General features: G+C 41.8%; 1 protein-coding gene and 1 long non-coding RNA gene across 4 annotated transcripts; one reads left to right on the top strand and one right to left on the bottom strand.

The window, feature by feature from the left end:
- Positions 1-8,095: 8,095 nt before the first annotated feature.
- arrdc2 (arrestin domain containing 2) lies at positions 8,096-18,557 on the bottom strand. Of its 3 annotated transcripts, XM_008332011.3 has the most exons (8): positions 18,403-18,557; positions 16,891-17,145; positions 10,991-11,208; positions 10,796-10,898; positions 10,448-10,704; positions 10,194-10,356; positions 9,655-9,821; positions 8,096-9,555 (listed from the first exon to the last, which is right to left on the bottom strand). In XM_008332011.3, exons 2-8 carry the CDS (start codon positions 17,141-17,143, stop codon positions 9,502-9,504), a joined length of 1,215 nt encoding a protein of 404 aa, XP_008330233.1. In that variant the 5' UTR covers positions 17,144-17,145; positions 18,403-18,557; the 3' UTR covers positions 8,096-9,501. The 3 variants fall into 3 exon arrangements, with proteins under 3 accessions (XP_008330233.1, XP_008330225.1, XP_024919815.1); XM_008332003.3 differs by lacking the exons at positions 16,891-17,145; positions 18,403-18,557 and adding an exon at positions 12,796-13,207; XM_025064047.1 differs by lacking the exons at positions 16,891-17,145; positions 18,403-18,557 and adding an exon at positions 13,055-13,187.
- Positions 15,032-16,721, top strand: LOC112488334 (uncharacterized). The gene is made up of 2 exons (XR_003052297.1): positions 15,032-15,548; positions 15,586-16,721. It is a non-coding gene; the product is annotated as an uncharacterized LOC112488334 (long non-coding RNA).
- Positions 18,558-19,062: the final 505 nt, after the last annotated feature.

Below are 19,062 nucleotides of genomic sequence, written 5' to 3'. Positions count from 1 at the left end.
ACGAAAAGCAGCCAAGTTTCAGTAGGTTTGTCAGACGGTGGGACAGTGGCTCTGTCCAACAAACAAAGGTCTGAGATGTTAAATATCCCTGTCATGTCTGCGCCCCCTCCCCCCCCACAGATCCTCCCTCATCATCCGCCTCATCACCTCCACCTGCTCTCCTGAGTGTTTCCCTCCACTGTGGTTACCTGGAGTTCTCCACCTGTGCTCTGTCCTCTGTCAGTACACAAACCTCCCTCACACGGTTTTTCTGTTTCTTGCGTAACGTTGAGTTTGTTTATTCTATGGTGGTGTTTTTTTTTTCAGTATCAGGATTGGGGTTTGATCCCAGATATGGACAATGTACCAGGTGCAGTCGGAGCAAGTTGTCAGTTAAACGTAGTACAGTGGTAGCGTTTAAAAACCGAGACAGAGTGGTTCCATGGTGTCCATCTGTGTGGACAACATGGGAAATGTGTTTGAAATGACACAGAAATGATCTGTGGCCCATGAACATTTGAGCTTTCAGATGGTGAATTTAAATGTTAACTTATCGACACCTTCAGAGCCATGAAGTGGTTTTTGTTTAAAACATTGGCTCAAAGCAGAAACAAAATAAAGACTAAAAATATGTCTAACGCAGAAAGGTTTCAAGCCTGAGCCGAGGGTGTTGTTCTGAACAACACAAATCTTATTTCTCTCCTCCAAATCGCTGACTGTGCTCAGGAACAACGCCACCACAGAGGAGGACGGCGGTGAAAACATCACAAGATTTTCAAAGTTTATAAAGTTATCACAGTGCGGGGGAAAACTTGTAAACGTTTGTCTGCGTCACGATCATGTGGGAAGATTTGAATCATAGTTAATGATTATGTTAGTAGTATTTCTTTGTAGTTTGTCTGTGGACGTTAAAAGTCAGTTAAAAGGACAACACTTCACTCTTTCTGAGTTTGTTAGACTGGCCTTGAATGTAATGTTCATTTCCCGGTTTTTGACTAATTGAGCTTGACGGCAGCTCTGTTTACACGAAATCTCTTCCCTCAATTAGTGTTTGTTTACTTTACCCTCAAAGTCTGACGTCAGGACGCAGGACAGACCTTCCTCCCGGGGGAATGGGGCTATAAGAGGATGAGCTGTGAGAAGAGAACTTGGTTAAAATCACACAAGGCTTTTCTCTGTTCACTCTTGTGTTTTTGTTACATCATCTGTGTTGACCATGAGAAGAAAGCTAACTGGTCTAAAAGCTAAATGCTAAATATGAGGCAACAAGAAATGTTGGAGGCAACAACATCAGGATTGAGCAGCGTTTCTCTTTCACAGAGTGATTTTTGTAGTTTTATTAGATGCAGACAATCCTGTACGGTGGTGAAACCAGGGTATTACACTGTGTGATCTTGACGCTGATTAATGCTAGCATATGCTGGTTCAACTAGTTCCACTAGTTGGTTGAAGACTGAAGACTAAATAGTAATGGAGTGTGTGCAGTACTCTCAGTTTCCACATCCAACATTTATTTTATAATGACGTAAAACGGTTTTGTGTTTTTTACAAGTATCTGAATTTTTGACATGTAACTATAATCTACTAAAAAAACAAAACAAAGGTAAAGTTTATCTTATCATCTTAGAAGTCCATCTCCTCACCAACCAAGCATGGAGACTTCTCTTTCAAAATATCCAGCATGTGTCTTTTCAACACACATCAGATGTTTTCCAGTTTTCCTCTGTTTTTACCATCAGATTTTGTTTTCAAAGACCGAGCAGTCGATCCCTTGTGCCTCCGCCACAGCCTACTGTCTTACCCTGCAGGGCGCTGCACCTCCCTACAGCAGATCAGATCTCTCCAAACAAGGAGCTGCACATGACAGTGTAGCAACACATCTTACTCAGGCCAAAAACCAAAAACATTTACTGTATCTTAAAAACAGACGCCCTGAGCCTGAGCTCTAAGGAAAACCTTAGCTTTGTTTAGCCATAAATCAGCGCAAGAGCAAAATAGAGGCACAGAGTCAAGAGGTCACAAAAGTCGTTGACTTGTCAAAATGGATTCTTGAAGGTTATTCAGTCACATAATGTAAAACCAACATAGAGAAATGAAGTTGCAAGCAGGAAAACTTAATTTTTGCTGTTTTTCAAAACAGAAAGTCTTGTGACTGAATTCATCTTTAAGAGCTAAAGAATTCAAATTACAGGAATTCAGGACACGGGTAGTAATGGAGTGACTGCACGATCAGTCAGAGTGAGGTCATGACCACCAGAATCCATGTTCACACAGGAAAAAACCTGCAGGCAACTTTCTAAGAATCATTTTTACAGAATTGCTTCAGTAACAGGACGCTGCGTAGACCTCCACAGTAGACCTCCACAGTAGACCTCCACAGTAGACCTCCACAGGTAGACCTCCACAGTAGACCTCCACGGTAGACACACTCTAGAAAACAATAACATCATAGTAAAACAGTAGTTAAACTGTTAAACAGCCCACCTTATGACCACAAAAGGGACAGGCTAGCAGCTAACCAGCAGCTAGCAGCTAATTGACTTGTTAACATTAACATTATTCAGTGGTAGAATTGTAGCAGTCGCTGCATATTAGCGAGGGAAGCTACACGCTAAAATTTTAGGTTAAAGCTCATTTTACTTCAGGTTTCCCTCCCCCTGTGTATTTTAGGTTGAAGCTCATTTTACTTCAGGTTTCCCTCCCTGTACAGTTTCTGTCTTTTCTGACTCCAGCTTTTCATAATCACAACAACTGTATCTGTACTTGGTGAGCAGTGATGATAAGGCTCTCTTTTGTCTGAGCAGAAACACAAGCGCCTGCAGGAGGCAGGAGTTTATCAAGCTGATACAGATACCTGTTCCATACGTCAGCCATGAAGAACAGGACCAATCACAAACAGACACAAACTCGCAGACGTTAGAAACCTGTCACTACATTCTTTTTAATAACAGTCCATTTCACTCAGACAAAAATACTGGAAGGGCAGACCACATACTCCCCCGAAGGTGGGAGTATCTTGATGTAGCAGTATGACTGATAAAATACTCTCTCTCCTACATATCTCGTGCAGGTTACTCCTTGAAGGAGTCTCCACAAGTCTTTTTTTTAAAGGAGAAATCTGTTGTTCAATGGAAAACTATGCCCCCCCACCCAAAAAAAAAAAAACCCACAGAAGAAGTCACTGTGCTCTGTCATCTCAGTGTAATCCAGTCCTGTCAGCCTGCACCAAGTATATGTGACTGAAATGTTTTGCATTGAAGGGAACACACTGTACCTTTTTCCTGGTTGGCCAACACATTCAAGTCATAACTCTACGCTCTCATCAGCTTACTGCTGCTGCTGCCGTTGTTTTTCTCCTGTCGCTCAAGGAGAGTAACAGTATGTGCTAATCTTGTACTCATTCCAAGAATTCCTGCTCGGCCTCTAGTTTTGTCCCATTATGGAGCAGAGCGTTTCTCCCCACTGGCGCGCTGCCAGCAGTCCCAACCAAACACCCCGGCCACGTGCACCAACACATGTGAAAGATACAGTTTGCATATGGCTTGGAGTCATGCATTATACATGAGTAAACCATAATCACGACTTGCCTAGAGCTAAAGATACATGATGGTACATGTTTGCTTGTGTTTCAAAGTGAGGCATAATCATTGACGGACATGAATGCATGAAGTTATCGTTGATGTTATTTTCCATGGCTTATGTATTTTTACCGCAGTAATGCAAACCTATAATATTCCTTGGCGTTAATTCCTAAGATGGCGGCAGGTCCAGGTGTTTACTGCAGAGTCTTAAGTCGGTGCTATTTTTGTTTAGATCTGATAAGGTATGATCTGATGAGCTGTAACATGTGGCGATGGAGCCTGAAGGCAGCAGTGATTACTTTGGGTTTGTCAAAAATTCATCATGCTGAGGATTTTGGGGCCTTTATTGTACTGAGGACCATTGACGGCAGACAAAGAGCGCTGCACAGGCCTGAAACAAAGAGGGGATGATAACAGGAGCACAAGGTCCACACAGAGATTTTGTGAAACCCTGAATTACAAGAGGAATGGGAGGAGCGGGCACGGACAAAGATGCTCTTTTAGCACGCAGAGTGGATGTTGTATGTCCGGACATGCTGTTTTCTAGAACCTTCCTGGGGGCAGGGGTGGGCGGGTTGTCTCAGAGCTCCCTCTAATGTTACACTGATTTCCATGAAGGCGTAAAGAGGGAGGGGTCCTGCAAGATGATCCCCGACCCCAATTACATAAGATGGCAGTTCCAACCCAGACTACAGTGTCGGGCAATGAAGGGACAGTGGATCATATTTTCAGCTTCTCTGACCGCCGTATACTGGATGTCCTTATCTTATTGATATGTGGTAAAAACAGTACTAGAAAAAAAAAACAAAAAAACAAATCACTCAAAGGAAATCAGAGTCTTCAGTCTGTTCTAGGAAAAACAGATGATACATTTTGGACTGGATTTTTTCCTGAAAAGTCTGCAGACTGGTGGTGATTGCTGGGAAGCTCAGATTTATCTGAAATGTCAAAAAGTATTTACTGTTTTGTGTTTCTGTCCATTCAGAATCGGCAGTTTTCTGTATACAATCCTGTATGAAACACTGTTGAGGCTCAGCTTAAAATGGTTATATTGATCAATGATTGTTGTGCAGATTGTTGTTTTCTTGTTCATTGGTACAGTTTTTGGGTTTTTATTGCAGAGAGAATAATAATGATGTTACCAAACTGTGGCCCTAAATGAGCTTCCTCTTTTTGACAGATCAACAATCTCCACCGCTGCTTGTATGAACCTCACATTCTCACATGTTAGAATAAGGAACACGAGGGCCTGATACACTGTATCTGCTTTTCACCACATCTACTTCACTGCTGCAGTTCAGTGTTTCGTTGACCTTGTGATCAGTTTATTTGAGTTGTTCAACAGTTTGGAGGTATTTTAACATCAGGGACAAAAATAGGAGTCAAACTTAAAACTGTAAGATTTGTTCTGTTAACCTACAAACACAACACAATACCCCTGAATATTCTCAGTACAACCCAGTGGCTACATGAGGCGTTTACACCTTAGCAAGTCACGGTGTTTTGATTTGTTTGGTAAAACATGCGAAGCGTGCTAGCATTAGCGTTTTGTAGCATTTATCCTTCAGCCATGGTTTCTTAATGGTTGTGTAGCGGTTTTTCTCATATATTTTTTGACAAAGTGCAGTGTGTGTACAATTACAATACTGTACGTACCTATGTTGTTGGCTGATGAATGAACTATTATTATAACCATTATTGTATTGTAAGAACATACTGTCGAACGCGCTTCAAAAATAATACACAGGAACAGTTATTAAGAAACAGGTAGAACGGGGTTAGACGGAGAAGAGAGAGAATTTTATTTCGCTGGGACAAAACTAATTTGCGCAAGAACAAATCTGTCAACACAAAGACAGTCACCGCCTTTCAGTCAAATGCGTCATTCGCTGAAGTTTTACGATGTATCTTGTTTCAAACGACTCCAACACCTAATGACAAGAGATAAATATCTGACCAAATGCTGTGTTTGAATGTGTGGAAACGGAAGTTCTGATGTTGTTGGCCTGTTATAACTGAACATAACAGGTTCAGACATGTCTGGACAAGTCTGTCAAACACAGGAAGTAGGAAACAAACAGCAAACGGATCTTTTCTCAGTCCTACCACTGTAGACATTTTACTGATCATGTTATTAATAAAAACTTTTTTTACTGTGAAATCTCTAAAGTTCTGTCCATTTAAAGTTAAAAGAATAACCAAGATTCAACCAGATATTTTCCCCTAGTTTCTGATATTTCTTATATATATATTTTATTTAGTTTTTCTAAAATGTTTTTAGAAAATTCTATCAAACTAAAATGGAAATGGACAAAGACTGTTGATGTCCTTTGTTTTGTCAGACTTTCGTGTCCAAAGATACATTTTTTTACGGGACGTGATTGTTTGACATGTTGCTGTGCAGGCATGAAACATGAGTCATCAGTGATGTCATCGAACCACAGCGGGTGATGCCATCTGGTGAAATATGCAGCACTGATGAAACACTGTGACGAGTCAGCAATATCCTCTTCTGCCTAAATCCTGTTTTTGTGAGTAGTGGACACGAGAACGTGTGTGTTTTCATGTCCAAGTCGTTCGTTCAACCTGTTTGAGTTTCACTGGATTAAGGAGGACAGTTTACTGTGGGGAGGGGGGGTACACAGTGTTTTAACATGTTTTTTTCTTTTCTTTGCTGTTTGATCCATTGTGTGAAGTTACGACGTCACACACTTGACATCTTTGACATCCATCACATGTGGTGTAAAGAGCGAAAAAACACCATGGTGTATGGTCAGAACTTTGAGACGTCTGGCTGGAGTTACATTTCTTATTGTTGTCTGAAATTCATTATATTATTATTATTATTATTATTATTATTATTGTTATTATCATTTGTGTAGCTGTTGTTGTTAAGTCTTATTCTCTTGTGTTTTATACAGAGGCATTTTGTGAGTCATTGGATCATGAACAGCAACATTGAGATTGAAACAGTCGGAGGAAAGAAGTGAAAAATAAAAACGTAAAACGAGACTTTATCCATGAGTTGGACCACCAACGCTGCCTTCTTAGTTTTCCTCTGGTTTCTTTACCGCTGCCCTGTTTTTCTGCAGTTCACAGAGTCAAACATTTTCTAATGGTTGAGTCTTGGGTAAAATTATCTCTTTGCTTTCCTTTTGTTGTGCGCATTCACTTCAGATCTGCCAGAGATCTGGGCCAAAAGTCGGCCTGAGGCACGAGCTGAATGTAGGTAAAGTATGTCTGAGTCATTCCTTTGGACAACGTAAAAGCTGTGTCGCGTGTGAAACAGAAAAGGTGCAGATTTGTTGACTTGTAAATGTCTTGCTCACTTGTTTCATCACAAGTTCATCAAACAACAGGTTCCGACCTGGAGCTTTACAATAGATCTGTGCTGCTGATGCACCGTGTCATCAGACTGACTGTACATTCACACCAGTACAGGTCTGAGGACTGGACAGACGTCTGCCTTTTAAATGTTCTCTCACGGGAGAAGGGGAAATTTTAGGTGAATTCTGTTTGACTTGAATTTCATTCATTTAGAATGCTGAATAAAGTTGTTCTGTTTTCACCACTGAGGTTTCAGAGTCAAACGTAGAGTTTCCTTTAATGACTTTTTCACAAAGAAAAGAACTACAGTCAGTTTCAGAGTCAAACGTAGAGTTTCCTTTAATGACTTTTTCACCTTTTGTAAAAATCAATCATGAAACGCAGCTTCAGTTCTTTTAAGTCACAGACATTTGTCTTCCTGTCTGTCAACAGCACTGAAATGATTGACTTTATCTGATCCTGACTTTTTTCTTCTTTTTTTTTCATAGTGATCTGGACACGCACTGTTAAACACACTTATTGTTGGGTTGAGAACGTCCCACTTAAGAACAATTACATTTTTGCCTCTTTTTTTTTTTACCGATTCAGTCACGAGACTCAAAAAATCTTGTATTTCAGTAGAAAATTGTACTGTATTTGATTTACAGTGTCATTTCGGTGACTTCTGTTGTTGAGGGCAGTAGTGGCTTAGTGGTTAAGGAAGCTTCAGGTTTGAGTCCCCCAGCTGCCAAGTTACCACTGAGCAAGGCACCGTCCCCACACACTGCTGCCCACTGTTGACTTTGGTGATGGGTTAAAAACAGAGGTCACATTTGGTTGTGTGCAGTGATGACAAGTAGTTCACTCTCCTTGAGTTTGTGTGAAAGACACAATAGTAAATGATTGGTCTCGTGTGCTGCCTTGTTATCACTGCCCTCCTTTAATGTGGAGCAACAGAGACGCTCCAAACACCAGGACAGGCGACGCAACAACATCACTGACGGGCGGAAGCCTCGTCTGTGATTATTGTTTACTCAAACAAGTGGAGCTTGTTTCCTCAGTGAACCTCGTCCTTGACAGTTTTATAGTTTTGACTCACTCTCTTGAACGTGATGTACTTCTCCTGCGCTGGCATGCAACATGTCATCATCAGAGCTCTGGTGTTTTCCTACCAAAGTTCCCAGCTTACATACCAGTGGAGGTTAGAGAGAAAACACTGCACACAGGCATCCATTCAAGGTTTTTATTAGAAAAAAAGTTACAAAACTTTGGCAGGATTATAAATCAACAGTCGTATTGGTATAAAAATACATTCACTTTTATTCAGTGCGTGCCTTGGAAGTGGCACAGCTGACCCTGAAGACCAGTTTTTTTTGGAAGGTGAGGAGAAAACACAGTCCTCTGGTTCGTTTTTTTTTTTTTTTAAACTCTTTTTTGGAATGTTCTTAGTCTGTGCACTTCAGTGGCATCTCTAGCTTAAGGCTTCACTCGAACCCTGAGCATTGTGCTCTGGATGAGCATCACAAAGCACCGCAACCCTCGAGGCATCTGGCTCCCATCAAAAGCTCCAGACCTCGCGGCTCCGAGGTCTCTCCGTCTCCTCCTTTTTGTTTAGCAGCCGAGGGAGCAGATCTGAGCCTTGTGCAGGTTTATACACAAACTGTTTCTCCTATTTTTGGTTCAACTGTGCTGTAGAGCACCAACCACAGCCACCTGACGCGTCAGCACCACGGGCTCAACATCAACAACACGTCTCCTTAAACTCGTCGCAGACACTCATACAAACGTTTCTTGTTCTTTTAAGTTACAATTCATCTCTACGAGAGCGACTCTCCTCAGCTCTCACGCACGCCTCTGCTGCACGTCATTGAGGCAAAGATGTTTTGTTTTTTTTCCCTTTAGCATACTGTTTTATCTTTTCATGCATAAACACATCTGCCTAGTTGACCTTCACACTTTTACAGGTACAGTATGTGGCTTAAGTAACGGTAGGAATCTACAAAGGCACGCCGGTGTCGAGTCACACAATGCATAGCAAAGTAGGTTGTTCAAAGGGAAGTGGGAATTACAGAAATAATTGCACTTCTTTTTTTTACGCCATTCCAAGTTGACAATGTGCCTTCAGACAAATGTCAACTCATCAAGAGCGATCGTTGTTCAAACACCAAACTGCAGCTCCAACTTTCCACCTCATCATGACAAACACAAGTGATCATTTCCCCCCCAAAGATGTCCCAAACTCAGTAAAATCTGAAAAATCTCTTTAAAAAAAAAATCTCATGAGGGAACCGATGATTGGGAGGTACTCGTGGCTCTCATTCTTTGGAGCACAGAAGAAATCACTTGGGAAGAACAGGAACTGGTGCAGAGAAGTTCATTTTCCCTTGAGAAGAATTGGAAAGCGTCCAGTTTTCTGCATGGACTTGAAATGAAGCGGCAGCTTCTCCTTGGACACTCAGTTCCTTAGGGCTTCTCCTCTCATGACCTCTCTGGGGGGTGGGGGCTCTCGTCCCTCTCCCTAACACTTGTTAGGGCCCAGTGCCATTTATCAGAGAGAAATAATCTGGGAGAAGACACATCTCTTGATTCATTAGGTTAATTTTAAGTCGCTTGACTCCAAGACGAGGCGTTTGGTTCAACATGTCATGCAGCGAGGTCTCATGTTGAGGGGCTGAGGGTTGGGGTCAATCTGTAGGCGGAGGAAAACAAACGTAGGTTAGACTTCATTCATGAAACAATTCCAGCATCAGTAGAACTGGAAGTTGGTTCCAAGCGTTCGCCGACTCACCTCGCTGTACACGGGCGGAGGCCGGAAGCGAAACTCTTGGACGAAAGCCATGAGGGGGCGCTCCAGGATTCCACTGAGGTCGTCGGCCGGCTGCGGGGCCACGGCGTTGTTGTTGTTGCACTGCTCGGCCTCCTCCTCCGTCACCACAGAGCTGTAATCTGGAGGAGCTGCAGAGAAAGAGGCAGGATTATTTTACTGCTGTGACTCAACACAGCAGCACAGGTCAGAACAACAAGCTGCTGAGTCAGGAGTCACTGCTGAGAACCCATCAGCATGTGCTGCCTGTTCCTCTAAACCTCCACCTGGTTTGAATCCCAACCTCTCGGCTACACCAGGCCCGCTCTTTGTTTGGACACGTTTAGTGGGTCAGATGCCCCAAATACAGTGATTATAAAAACAAAGCGGGGAAAAATGGCTGGTGCTGGTCACTTCAGCCATTTGAAAGGTCAAAGTTTAACTAAAATGATAAATAAACTAAACTTGCTAAGACTTTGAAAAGGCCGTAGTTGTTTTCAGAGGAATGTTTGGAGGACACTTACGCTCAGGCTGCTCAGGGATGGCCATACGCAGCCACTCCAGGTTGACGCTGTACTGGCTGCTGACACTGGACGTCCTGCTGCCAAACGGGTGGAGCGGGATGGTTCCTATGACCAGCGGCAGCTCCAGATTCAGCTTTGATGTTCCAGGAACGTCAACACAGACCTAAAATTAGAAAAACCTCGGTTCAGATATATGCACAGAGAGAGAGGAGTGTGGCTAATAGGATTTGAATCGTTTGCGAAGTATTCTTCACCTTGAGCATGTACTCTACTTTGATGATGCGACACTGGAGGATAGAGGGCCCCACAGGTGGGATCTTGATGGCACGGCCATGCCAGGTCTCCCGGCGTCTGGCTCCTACAATGTCACCACACAGGGTGGCTACCACAGAGCGCTTCTGTTTAATTGTGCCGCGAGCGATGAAGGTCTGCGTCTGCGTGATGTAGGCTCTGGGCACGATAGATCTAGAGGTAGAATTGTCGAACTCCGCAAAAACAGGTATCACCTCGCCTGCGACAGAGGAAAAGTGTATGTTGGAAACTGGAGAAATGCTCAAAGCACTCACAGAAACAGGCTGTGGTTTGAGGCTTCAGACTCTTACCAGGTGTGTAACCCTTGCGGTCGATTTTCGCTGTTACCGACACCTGTCCGAAGTTGCGGTACCATGCTTGGGCCATTTTGTCCTTTGTTCCAGCCTGTGGCGCCTGTGAAAGATAAGAGCCAGTGAGCGGGTGCCCTGAACTGAGCAGAAAACCGAGCGGGCGGAGATGAAACATTGATGGAACAGCAGCCTCACCAGTAGAGCTGGAGTGTTGATGTCGATGGGCTCGATGACTGTGAACTCCTTCTTGAGTTTCCTGACTGTGGCCCAGGGTCTGTGGAGCTTCACTTTGACCCAATAACGGATGCTGCCGTGTTTCCCCTCAAAGGAGGTGACCAGTGTCTCTTCGGGCAGCTGGAAGCTGAAGGGAAACTCGTGTCTGCCTGCAGGAAGGACGGTGACTTCTCCGTTATCTGAGGAGACAACAAAAGAAAAAAAAAGAAACATATTTAACCCATTTGTTTTGTTTGATGTATGTTTTTTTTTTCTGGAAACAGAGTAATAAACCCACAAAATACTGAAGTAACTGAACTGAAAACAAAAACAAACATGTCCAAATTAATTCAACTCAGAGAGGGACTCTGATCACATCCTGGAAGCACAGAGCTTTTTGCTGAAAGAGGAAAAACTGTCTTTCTGTGCAATCACATGGCCTTTGCTCTGTGCTGCTCACAGGGGCGGTTCTTGCTGCATTGTGCTGAGTGAGAACATGTTTTTCCTCCAGTGGTATCAAACGGCACGTCTCAGCGTCTCTGTTTTTCACTCTTGTGCTGCACAAACAGAGTCCAGGGGCATTTCTAATGTGTTTTGCAGACTTTTTCAGCCCTGTGCTCGCTGCCATTTTATTTAATAACAGTTCTATCACAGGCCCGTCCACTTCAGTGAGTCAACTGGGAGTTTCCAAGATCATTCCCAGAATCATTTACTATTTAAGTCTGGTCTTTACATTGCCGATGGAATGCTGGGTTTTAAAAGGAGAACTGACCCGAGCAGCAGCAACAACTACAAAAAAAATAAAAAAAATCACCATAAAACTCCTTTAAGTTTCCTTGGCCACTCACTGAAAAGCCAAAACAAGTCTGGTCCAATGAATGGAGGCAGAAGCCCGAGGCTCTCCCCACTTGAGTCGAGAAAAACAACCCATGATTTTTTTTTCTCTTCAGACCAGGAAGTCTCTGACATCATGACTAGTTCTTTTCAGCAGATGTTTTTGCAGAAACAAAGGCGTGTGCAGACTGCTGCTGCAGCGTGCATTCGCTTTCCCTTCACTACTACTGTGCATTTAAACACAAATACTGTATGGAACTTGTCATACGACAAACATAACAAAAAGAAGAGACCAGAAAATGTTGTAGCGACTTAACGGCTGGATGTGTTTTTTTTTTCTAAAGCTGCATGTGCAGCGTTGCTCAAAGGGGGAAAGTACTGATCACAATTCATTGCGAAGCTTTCGTCTTTGTAATAAATGACTTTTTTTTGTGTGCCCCTTATGGATCAAATAATTCGCATTTTGTCTTGAGTTTCTTTGTAATAAATGACTTTTTTTGTGCCGCTGATGAATCAAATAATTCGCATTTTGTCTTGAGTTTTGTTGTTTCATCCATAATAACCCGTAATAGAGCATTTATCCAGGTTTGTAACGCGCTGCACAAACTTGAGACTCTCGTTCTTGTTTTCGTGACACTTGGACAGACGTCCACTGCTTGACTAAAGGTCTGGAGTGAATGGACACAAATAAGAAAAAAAAACCTCTGTGTTTGCAGTAATAATATACCACGCAGACAACATTCGACGGGGTCTCCTCTGTTTGCAGTAATAATAAACCACGCAGACAACATTCGACGGGGTCTAGTTTCCTCTCACAAACACATCACCCTCTCTGGTCTTCCATTGGATGGAAATGAATGAAATGACTAGTCTTATACAGTCGACGTCCCACAGAACAGGACGTGCAGTTAAAGGGCATGTGGACCAGGCGACATCTCGGTTCCGGCACTGACCTGCCTGCAGCAGCACATCTCTCCGGTTCAGGTATTCCACTTCATCGCTGTAGTTCTGCGTGTACGCGGTGCTGGAGCCGGCGGATCGAGACTCGGTCCAGTGAACTTTGGCGAAACCTTCAGCGTGGAGTTTGAGGGAGTCCACTTTGGTCTCCCCGCCGAGCTCCAGCAACACCCGGCCGGACACGATGTCCCCGCTGCTGAACACGGGAGGACAGTCCAACTCCGGGGAGTCAAAGACGATGACAAACTTTTTTACCTTGTCAAAAATCATTTTTTTTCCTGGTAGGTTGTATATCCCTGCAGAAATCCTCTTTAGGGTCTGACAGTACGTAGAAAGTGTGCGTGCAGCAGTTAGTCTCCTGTAAGGCCGCAGATGTTTCCAGTTGTCTGGATATAAGCTCAGTGCTGAGCTCCATCTGTCTGCGGTCCCTTTTCTGTAGCTTTTTTCGGTGGGCGTGGCCTCCAAACATTATTATGTCAGACCTCAAGAGGGATTGGTGGTGCCTTCAGGGTTCTATTCCTGACTCGGATTATTCCACTCTACTGGAATTATCGCGACTATGGGCTTTAAAATCAGTCATTATTATTGTTTTTTAATTAATATTAAGTTGCAGTTTAAAGTGAAAGTAAACATTTGAACTAGAGTATGTTTAAATTTCCAAGTGGTAAAAGAACTTTTTTCAAGTTTAACATACGGATAAAGGCATTTCAAACTATTTTATCAGAAAACAACAACTTGTTACCTATATTTCGGTTCTACAATTTGTAAAAAAATTGTACTTATCTGGCTGACCATTGGCTTATAATTATTACAAATGTCAAAATGATCTGAATAGAAAAGTAAGGCTTCATTGGAAAACTAAGGCTGTTTTTACTGGATTCTTAAAGTGATCTTAATCACCTGTCTTTGGGCTAAATGATGTCAGACTAGTCAGTCAGGATGAGATGGAGGGTAGCAGGAAGACGGCATGTTTCTGACAGTGTGGCCATCCATTCAAAGCTTGACTTTTAGAAGTGTATACACCCTGTTACTTTCACTGATTGCAATTCAGAGTTTTTTCTGGAAAAAAGCCACACCGATAAACCTGTGAGATAGCCTACCCTTGAAACTCTCATTCTGAATCCAAAACCGAAACAAAATTGACTTATGACTACCTCTCGTGACTGAGGGATGACAACTCAAGCTTTATAAAGAAAAAACACCCCCTCTTTTATTATGTTTACCTACCTGAACTCTGACATACTAAGCTACAGCTCATCTAAGGGCACACATATTTCCAGACCGAGCTTGAAGGCATCATAACAAACATGCAGACTGGGTGTGGAGGGAACGGGAGCAAAACAGGCAGGGCTGATGATGATTGATGGTTACAGGTTCTTAGAAGAAAACAGCCCTACTGAGCATGCCTCAGAGGTCCTCCCTGCACAGCTAAGAAAAAAATAGTTTTACTCTGGAGCTGTTTACTCCACTTCTTGAGTGTAATGTTACATTGCCTGGGTCGCCGTGCATGTGGGAAACACAAAGCTGTGCATCAAAGCTAACAGATCAGCTTGAATTAACTGTGCACTGAATTAACAACAACGACACATAGACAGGAGTGTATCTCTAAGTCACAGCGTAATCATACTTTGAGCATCAACTGAGTCCCTTGTGTCAATCATTGCATCCGTTGATTGCCTTCATTTTACCTTTTAACAAAATCTTAAAAAAAGCTTAAAAAATCTCTCAACGCACTCATCTCACATTCTAAGTGCTAAAACCAAACTACTGAATTACTTTCTTTATCCCAATTGCAATGTATCAATCCAGAAGTCAAGACTGCTCTGTGAAAAACAAAGTTGTTTACTCCTTTGTTCCCACAGATCAAGAGATAGCTAACTACCGCCGCCAGCTGGTGATGAGAAGAAAGCACCCACAGTTGTCTGGCTATGGATCCATACATTAAATGTGCCTGTTCATGTGACAGGAGTTATAAATTAGGTTAAGGATTATGTTTTGCTGGATTCTTTAAAATAAAACAAAATAAAATGTTTATGTTCTTTGACGGATCCATAAATATTGGAATCTACGCAGGTCTTTGCTTTATGTATGTCCAAGTTTAATCAAGAGCTTTAATAATCAAGCTCAGTGTGCCACCTGGTGGTGACCAAGAGCAACAAATTTCCTTGTCCTGATTGACCCTGATCAACCTTCTAAAAGTAGGTCATATGACTGTAAATATGACATAACGGTTCTAAAAGTGCATACGAGTCATATGACTGTAAATATGACATAACGCTGAATACTGAATACAAACACATGTGACAGCAGCAGTCTTAAATGACCTATTTCAATCACAGAGCATATACAGAAAATAGATGTAGCCCTGGGTATAATCAGACTGTCCATTCACTAGTTGTTTTTAGAAGGTATATGCTCTCTGTAAACATTTCCCTGAAGTGTTTCAATATTCAAATTCAACACAGTGTCATTGAGTCAATGTCTCACCTTCTAGTATTAGGATAAGAGATAATATGGTGATGCACACATCTGGCTGTCTGCAGAAGGCAAGACAACTCTTGTAAATAAAAAAATGGCTTATTGCACAGTTATTAAAAAATAATAAGTTATTATAATATTGTTTTTTGGCTACTTTCTGCTGAAAAAATAATAATTTGAAGCTATTTTAAACAAAATCTCAGTCTGTGTATGTTTCAGTAAAACAAAGTTGCAGGGAGTATTTTTTTATTTTTAAAGTAGTAGCTGCAAGGTAATTTGCAGCAGATGACGTAAGTAGTAGCTGCAAGGTAATTTGCAGCTACAAAATACATTTGTGAAAAAGAATAAACAAATAACAAATAACACTGTTTACTTTTTTCCCATTCCTTAATCATCAATTTAATATGGTAGAAAATGTGAATGTTTGTGAAATGTGTAAAATGTGTGGTCAAAATGGGGTGCTGATTTTAATAACTGAGTAGATGAGTAGAAGACAAACATATAGTTAAACAGTAAGTAAAGTGTGTTTCTTAGGTACAGCATCGGAGTTAATGGGTGATGTGTTGCTGTGGTCACAGAGTATGATTTAGCATAAATAAAACCCTCCCTGGTACACCTTTGACCCACATCCAAACTGGATGCAGCTGTTGCAGCAGCTGTTGCAGCAGAAGATGTCACACAGTAATAAATTAACTTTGAATTCGCATGCTTTCAACGCACTACCTGCTTCGAGTACAACAAACAGAATATTAGCTCTTGTGTGAGACTCATTTTTGTGTCCATTCAAATGTAAGGTCTGACCAGACTCAAAGGACAGATGACATATAATGTTTAGAGGCCATGTAATTAAACAGTAACCACTGAAGCCATTTCTACTGAGCCACTTCTGTCTATTTGTTTGTTTCCTGCCTGCACTGTTGCTAACCAGAGAAGTTACACAGTGCTGCGGAAATCAGTTTGTAATTATTTGACCTCAGCATTAATGGTTTGTGTTTAATGTTGACATGTATGTGTCTTCCTGCTCTTCTGCTACGTTTTCATGCAACACACTCGGACCAGCTGGCTTTATTTTTCAAAGTGCTGTAATGACAAGTCACAGAAGCTCCCAGCTGGCACGTGACAGAACACAGTAGCAGTTTGACACAGATTAGTTAGAGGAAGTGTTGGGGCTACACAGAGAAGAGGCAAAAAAATAAAAAATAATATTTACTGTCACTGGAAAACTGTGCCTTATACTTATGCATAGAAAGTTGGTTGAGATGACACCTTCATACTTGGAATGGAAATACTAATAGCCAGCTTTATCACCAGCCATTTCGGGACAAGTGCTACTCCAGTCACTTCAGCCCAAGCTGAACCTGATGACCCATCATGAACTCTACAATTTGAGCAACGTTTGCAAAACACAGACATAGAACTGGATTCCTTAAATGTAAAAAAAAAAGGATAGTATTATAGAAATTAGAAAAAGAAAGACACAACAAAATGTTTGGATTTGGAATGTTTGTGTGGCATTCATAATGGTCTGTGGTTTGACTTAAATAAACACAACATGTTTTAGTGTACATTAACCATACGCTGTGCAGAGCACATCTGCAGCCTTCACCACTGACCTCTGATTAGATGCTGTCTTTTTCTAAAGTAGGTGACCTTGGACGTGTAGTCGTTGTAGACGGAGTTCATGCCACGGTTCTCCAGCCAGTGTGCAGTAGCCACCCCTCTGCCCTGCACCTTCATGGAGACCACACGGGTGTCCCTGCAGAGCTCCAGGACCACCTGGCCAGACACGATTTCTCCTCCAACAAACGCTGTGTCCGCTGGACCGTCCAGCTCCACCGTGAAGGATTTGATGGAGGAAAGTGCCATCCCTGAACCGTGAGAGAACAACACACTTATTGCATGTATATGTATGTACAACCCATGACCCGTCTGCTCGTACTGCACCCATTCGACTTCTTTACCAAGTGGTCAACATATGTCAGTGTAAAAATACCTATCATTTGGCAATAGACCCACTGGGTTGCAATCGCTCAGTTTCACCTGAGGCGTAAAGCGAGTCCTGGAGTGTGTAGCAACTGCTACTCTGGGAAGCTAAAAAGTAATATTTGTTCTTATGGAAACGATTGTGAAAAACTTCATAAATGTCAGTTTATTGGGATGTGTAATTACACACTGCGTTCATAAACCTTAAGTTAAAACTGCTGCGTTTTTAAATCTGCAAAAAAGGGACGCACAAACAAACAAACAACTATACAGCAAAAGCTTATTATATTCTAAGGTTTGTAGCAGGTGCATGCAAAATTACATTAAAAGTACTTATAAATTTCTTACCGATATGGCAGTTAAGTTCGTCTTATACTGAGCCACATGTTGTGATGAAATATCTCTCTCTTTACACTTCCTATACGAACTATGAGAAACATAGTGGTCCAACATGGCTGCACCACAACAACCACACCGCACAGGGTGTGCGCTGATAAAAGCATTTTAAAATATAATAACTGTCTATTTCTGCGTTTAAAAAAGTAAGATATTAAATACCTTTATCCTTGTTTCACACTTGTACACCTTTAACTATCAGTGTTTTTCCTCGTTAGGGTGGGGTGGTTCTGCTTATAAAGTCTGACATGTCGGGACCGGCCCACACAGCAGATAGTCATGAATAGTTTGTTTTGTTTAGAAACACGGTTTGCATAGATGAACACGTAAGAACTTCTGATTTTATTTTCTTCCGCATTCGCTTCTTACACTGTAGTAGCGCAGTGTAATGTCATCTTATATTGGAGCAGTTATTCAATAACAATATCTCGCTATAAGCATTTAAGTCTCTATAAATGTCGTATTACGCGCATTTATACATAAGTCAGCGACTATATCAATAGCGCTGATTTATTTTGAGGAAATTAAGTATTCTTCCGCTCGGACATTGTTGTTTCGTTTCTGCACTACTTTTCCGAGGTCTACTGTTGTTGCTGTTATCGTTATGCGGACGCCACTTTTTTTATTTTTTTATTTTTATAACTAAGGCACATATAAAAAATATAGCCGAGCGCCGTCTTTGGCCAATCAGCACTTGATACCGGAACTACGTTTTTAAATAACTGTTGCAGCAGTTAGGGACTCACCTGCAGACAGGACGAACGGTTTTACAGCAAATAACAACAGACTTCAGTGTCCGTCCACTGCGTCTGTGGGCGGCTGACACCGGCGGTTATAAACGGTGGTAGGTTTAAACGCCCATAAACAAAGCGACCCTCTGTTTATGCACCAATGACGAAAAGCACATGCGAGTTACGCCCGCCCACTTTGGCTGAGGAAGAGGTGGTGGTGGCGCAGACAGAAGTACACACTGGAGGTCAAGTAACAAACACAAGGTGATTGTGCTGCTCAGTAGAGTCAAAGTCACTTTACTACAAGGACCATAATATTATTGAATACAGTGACTCGTCACATTCAACTGAAGTCAAAATAGTTCCTACCCAAAAAGAATATGATTATTGTTATGTTATTCTTTCTATACATATTTTACATGGAATTTTAAAAGCATACAATTCTATCATACAGTTTTCCATGTCATGGTTTTAAAAAAATACAATTTTAAATTATTCAATCTGCCAAACAAGCCAAAGGTGGAAGCAGATAAATGTGCTTTTTTTATTATTATTATTCTGGTTTTATTGAAAACAACTAATTTCAAAATACACAAGCAAAAAGAAATGCTAAAAATTATGCAGTATTGCAAAAATCTCAGTGTTCCTCTACTCTTCCTTCCTCTTAAAGTTTAG

The sequence above is a fragment of the Cynoglossus semilaevis genome, chromosome 2, assembly GCF_000523025.1.
Source record: "Cynoglossus semilaevis isolate Cse_v1.0 chromosome 2, Cse_v1.0, whole genome shotgun sequence".
Taxonomy (NCBI): Eukaryota; Metazoa; Chordata; class Actinopteri; order Pleuronectiformes; family Cynoglossidae; genus Cynoglossus; species Cynoglossus semilaevis.
Note: the sequence above shows the minus strand (reverse complement) of the source record. Positions and strands in the feature narration are given on the sequence as shown.

Excerpts from the sequence above, each read along its gene's own strand:
- arrdc2 (XM_008332003.3), bottom strand. The coding sequence starts at position 13,069 with ATGATTTTTGACAAGGTAAAAAAGTTTGTCATCGTCTTTGACTCCCCG. Across the intron at positions 11,209-12,795 it reads AGATGTGCTGCTGCAGGCAG|ATAACGGAGAAGTCACCGTC; the intron begins GTCAGTGCCGGA and ends TTGTCTCCTCAG. Across the intron at positions 10,357-10,447 it reads AAGTAGAGTACATGCTCAAG|GTCTGTGTTGACGTTCCTGG; the intron begins GTGAAGAATACT and ends TTCTAATTTTAG.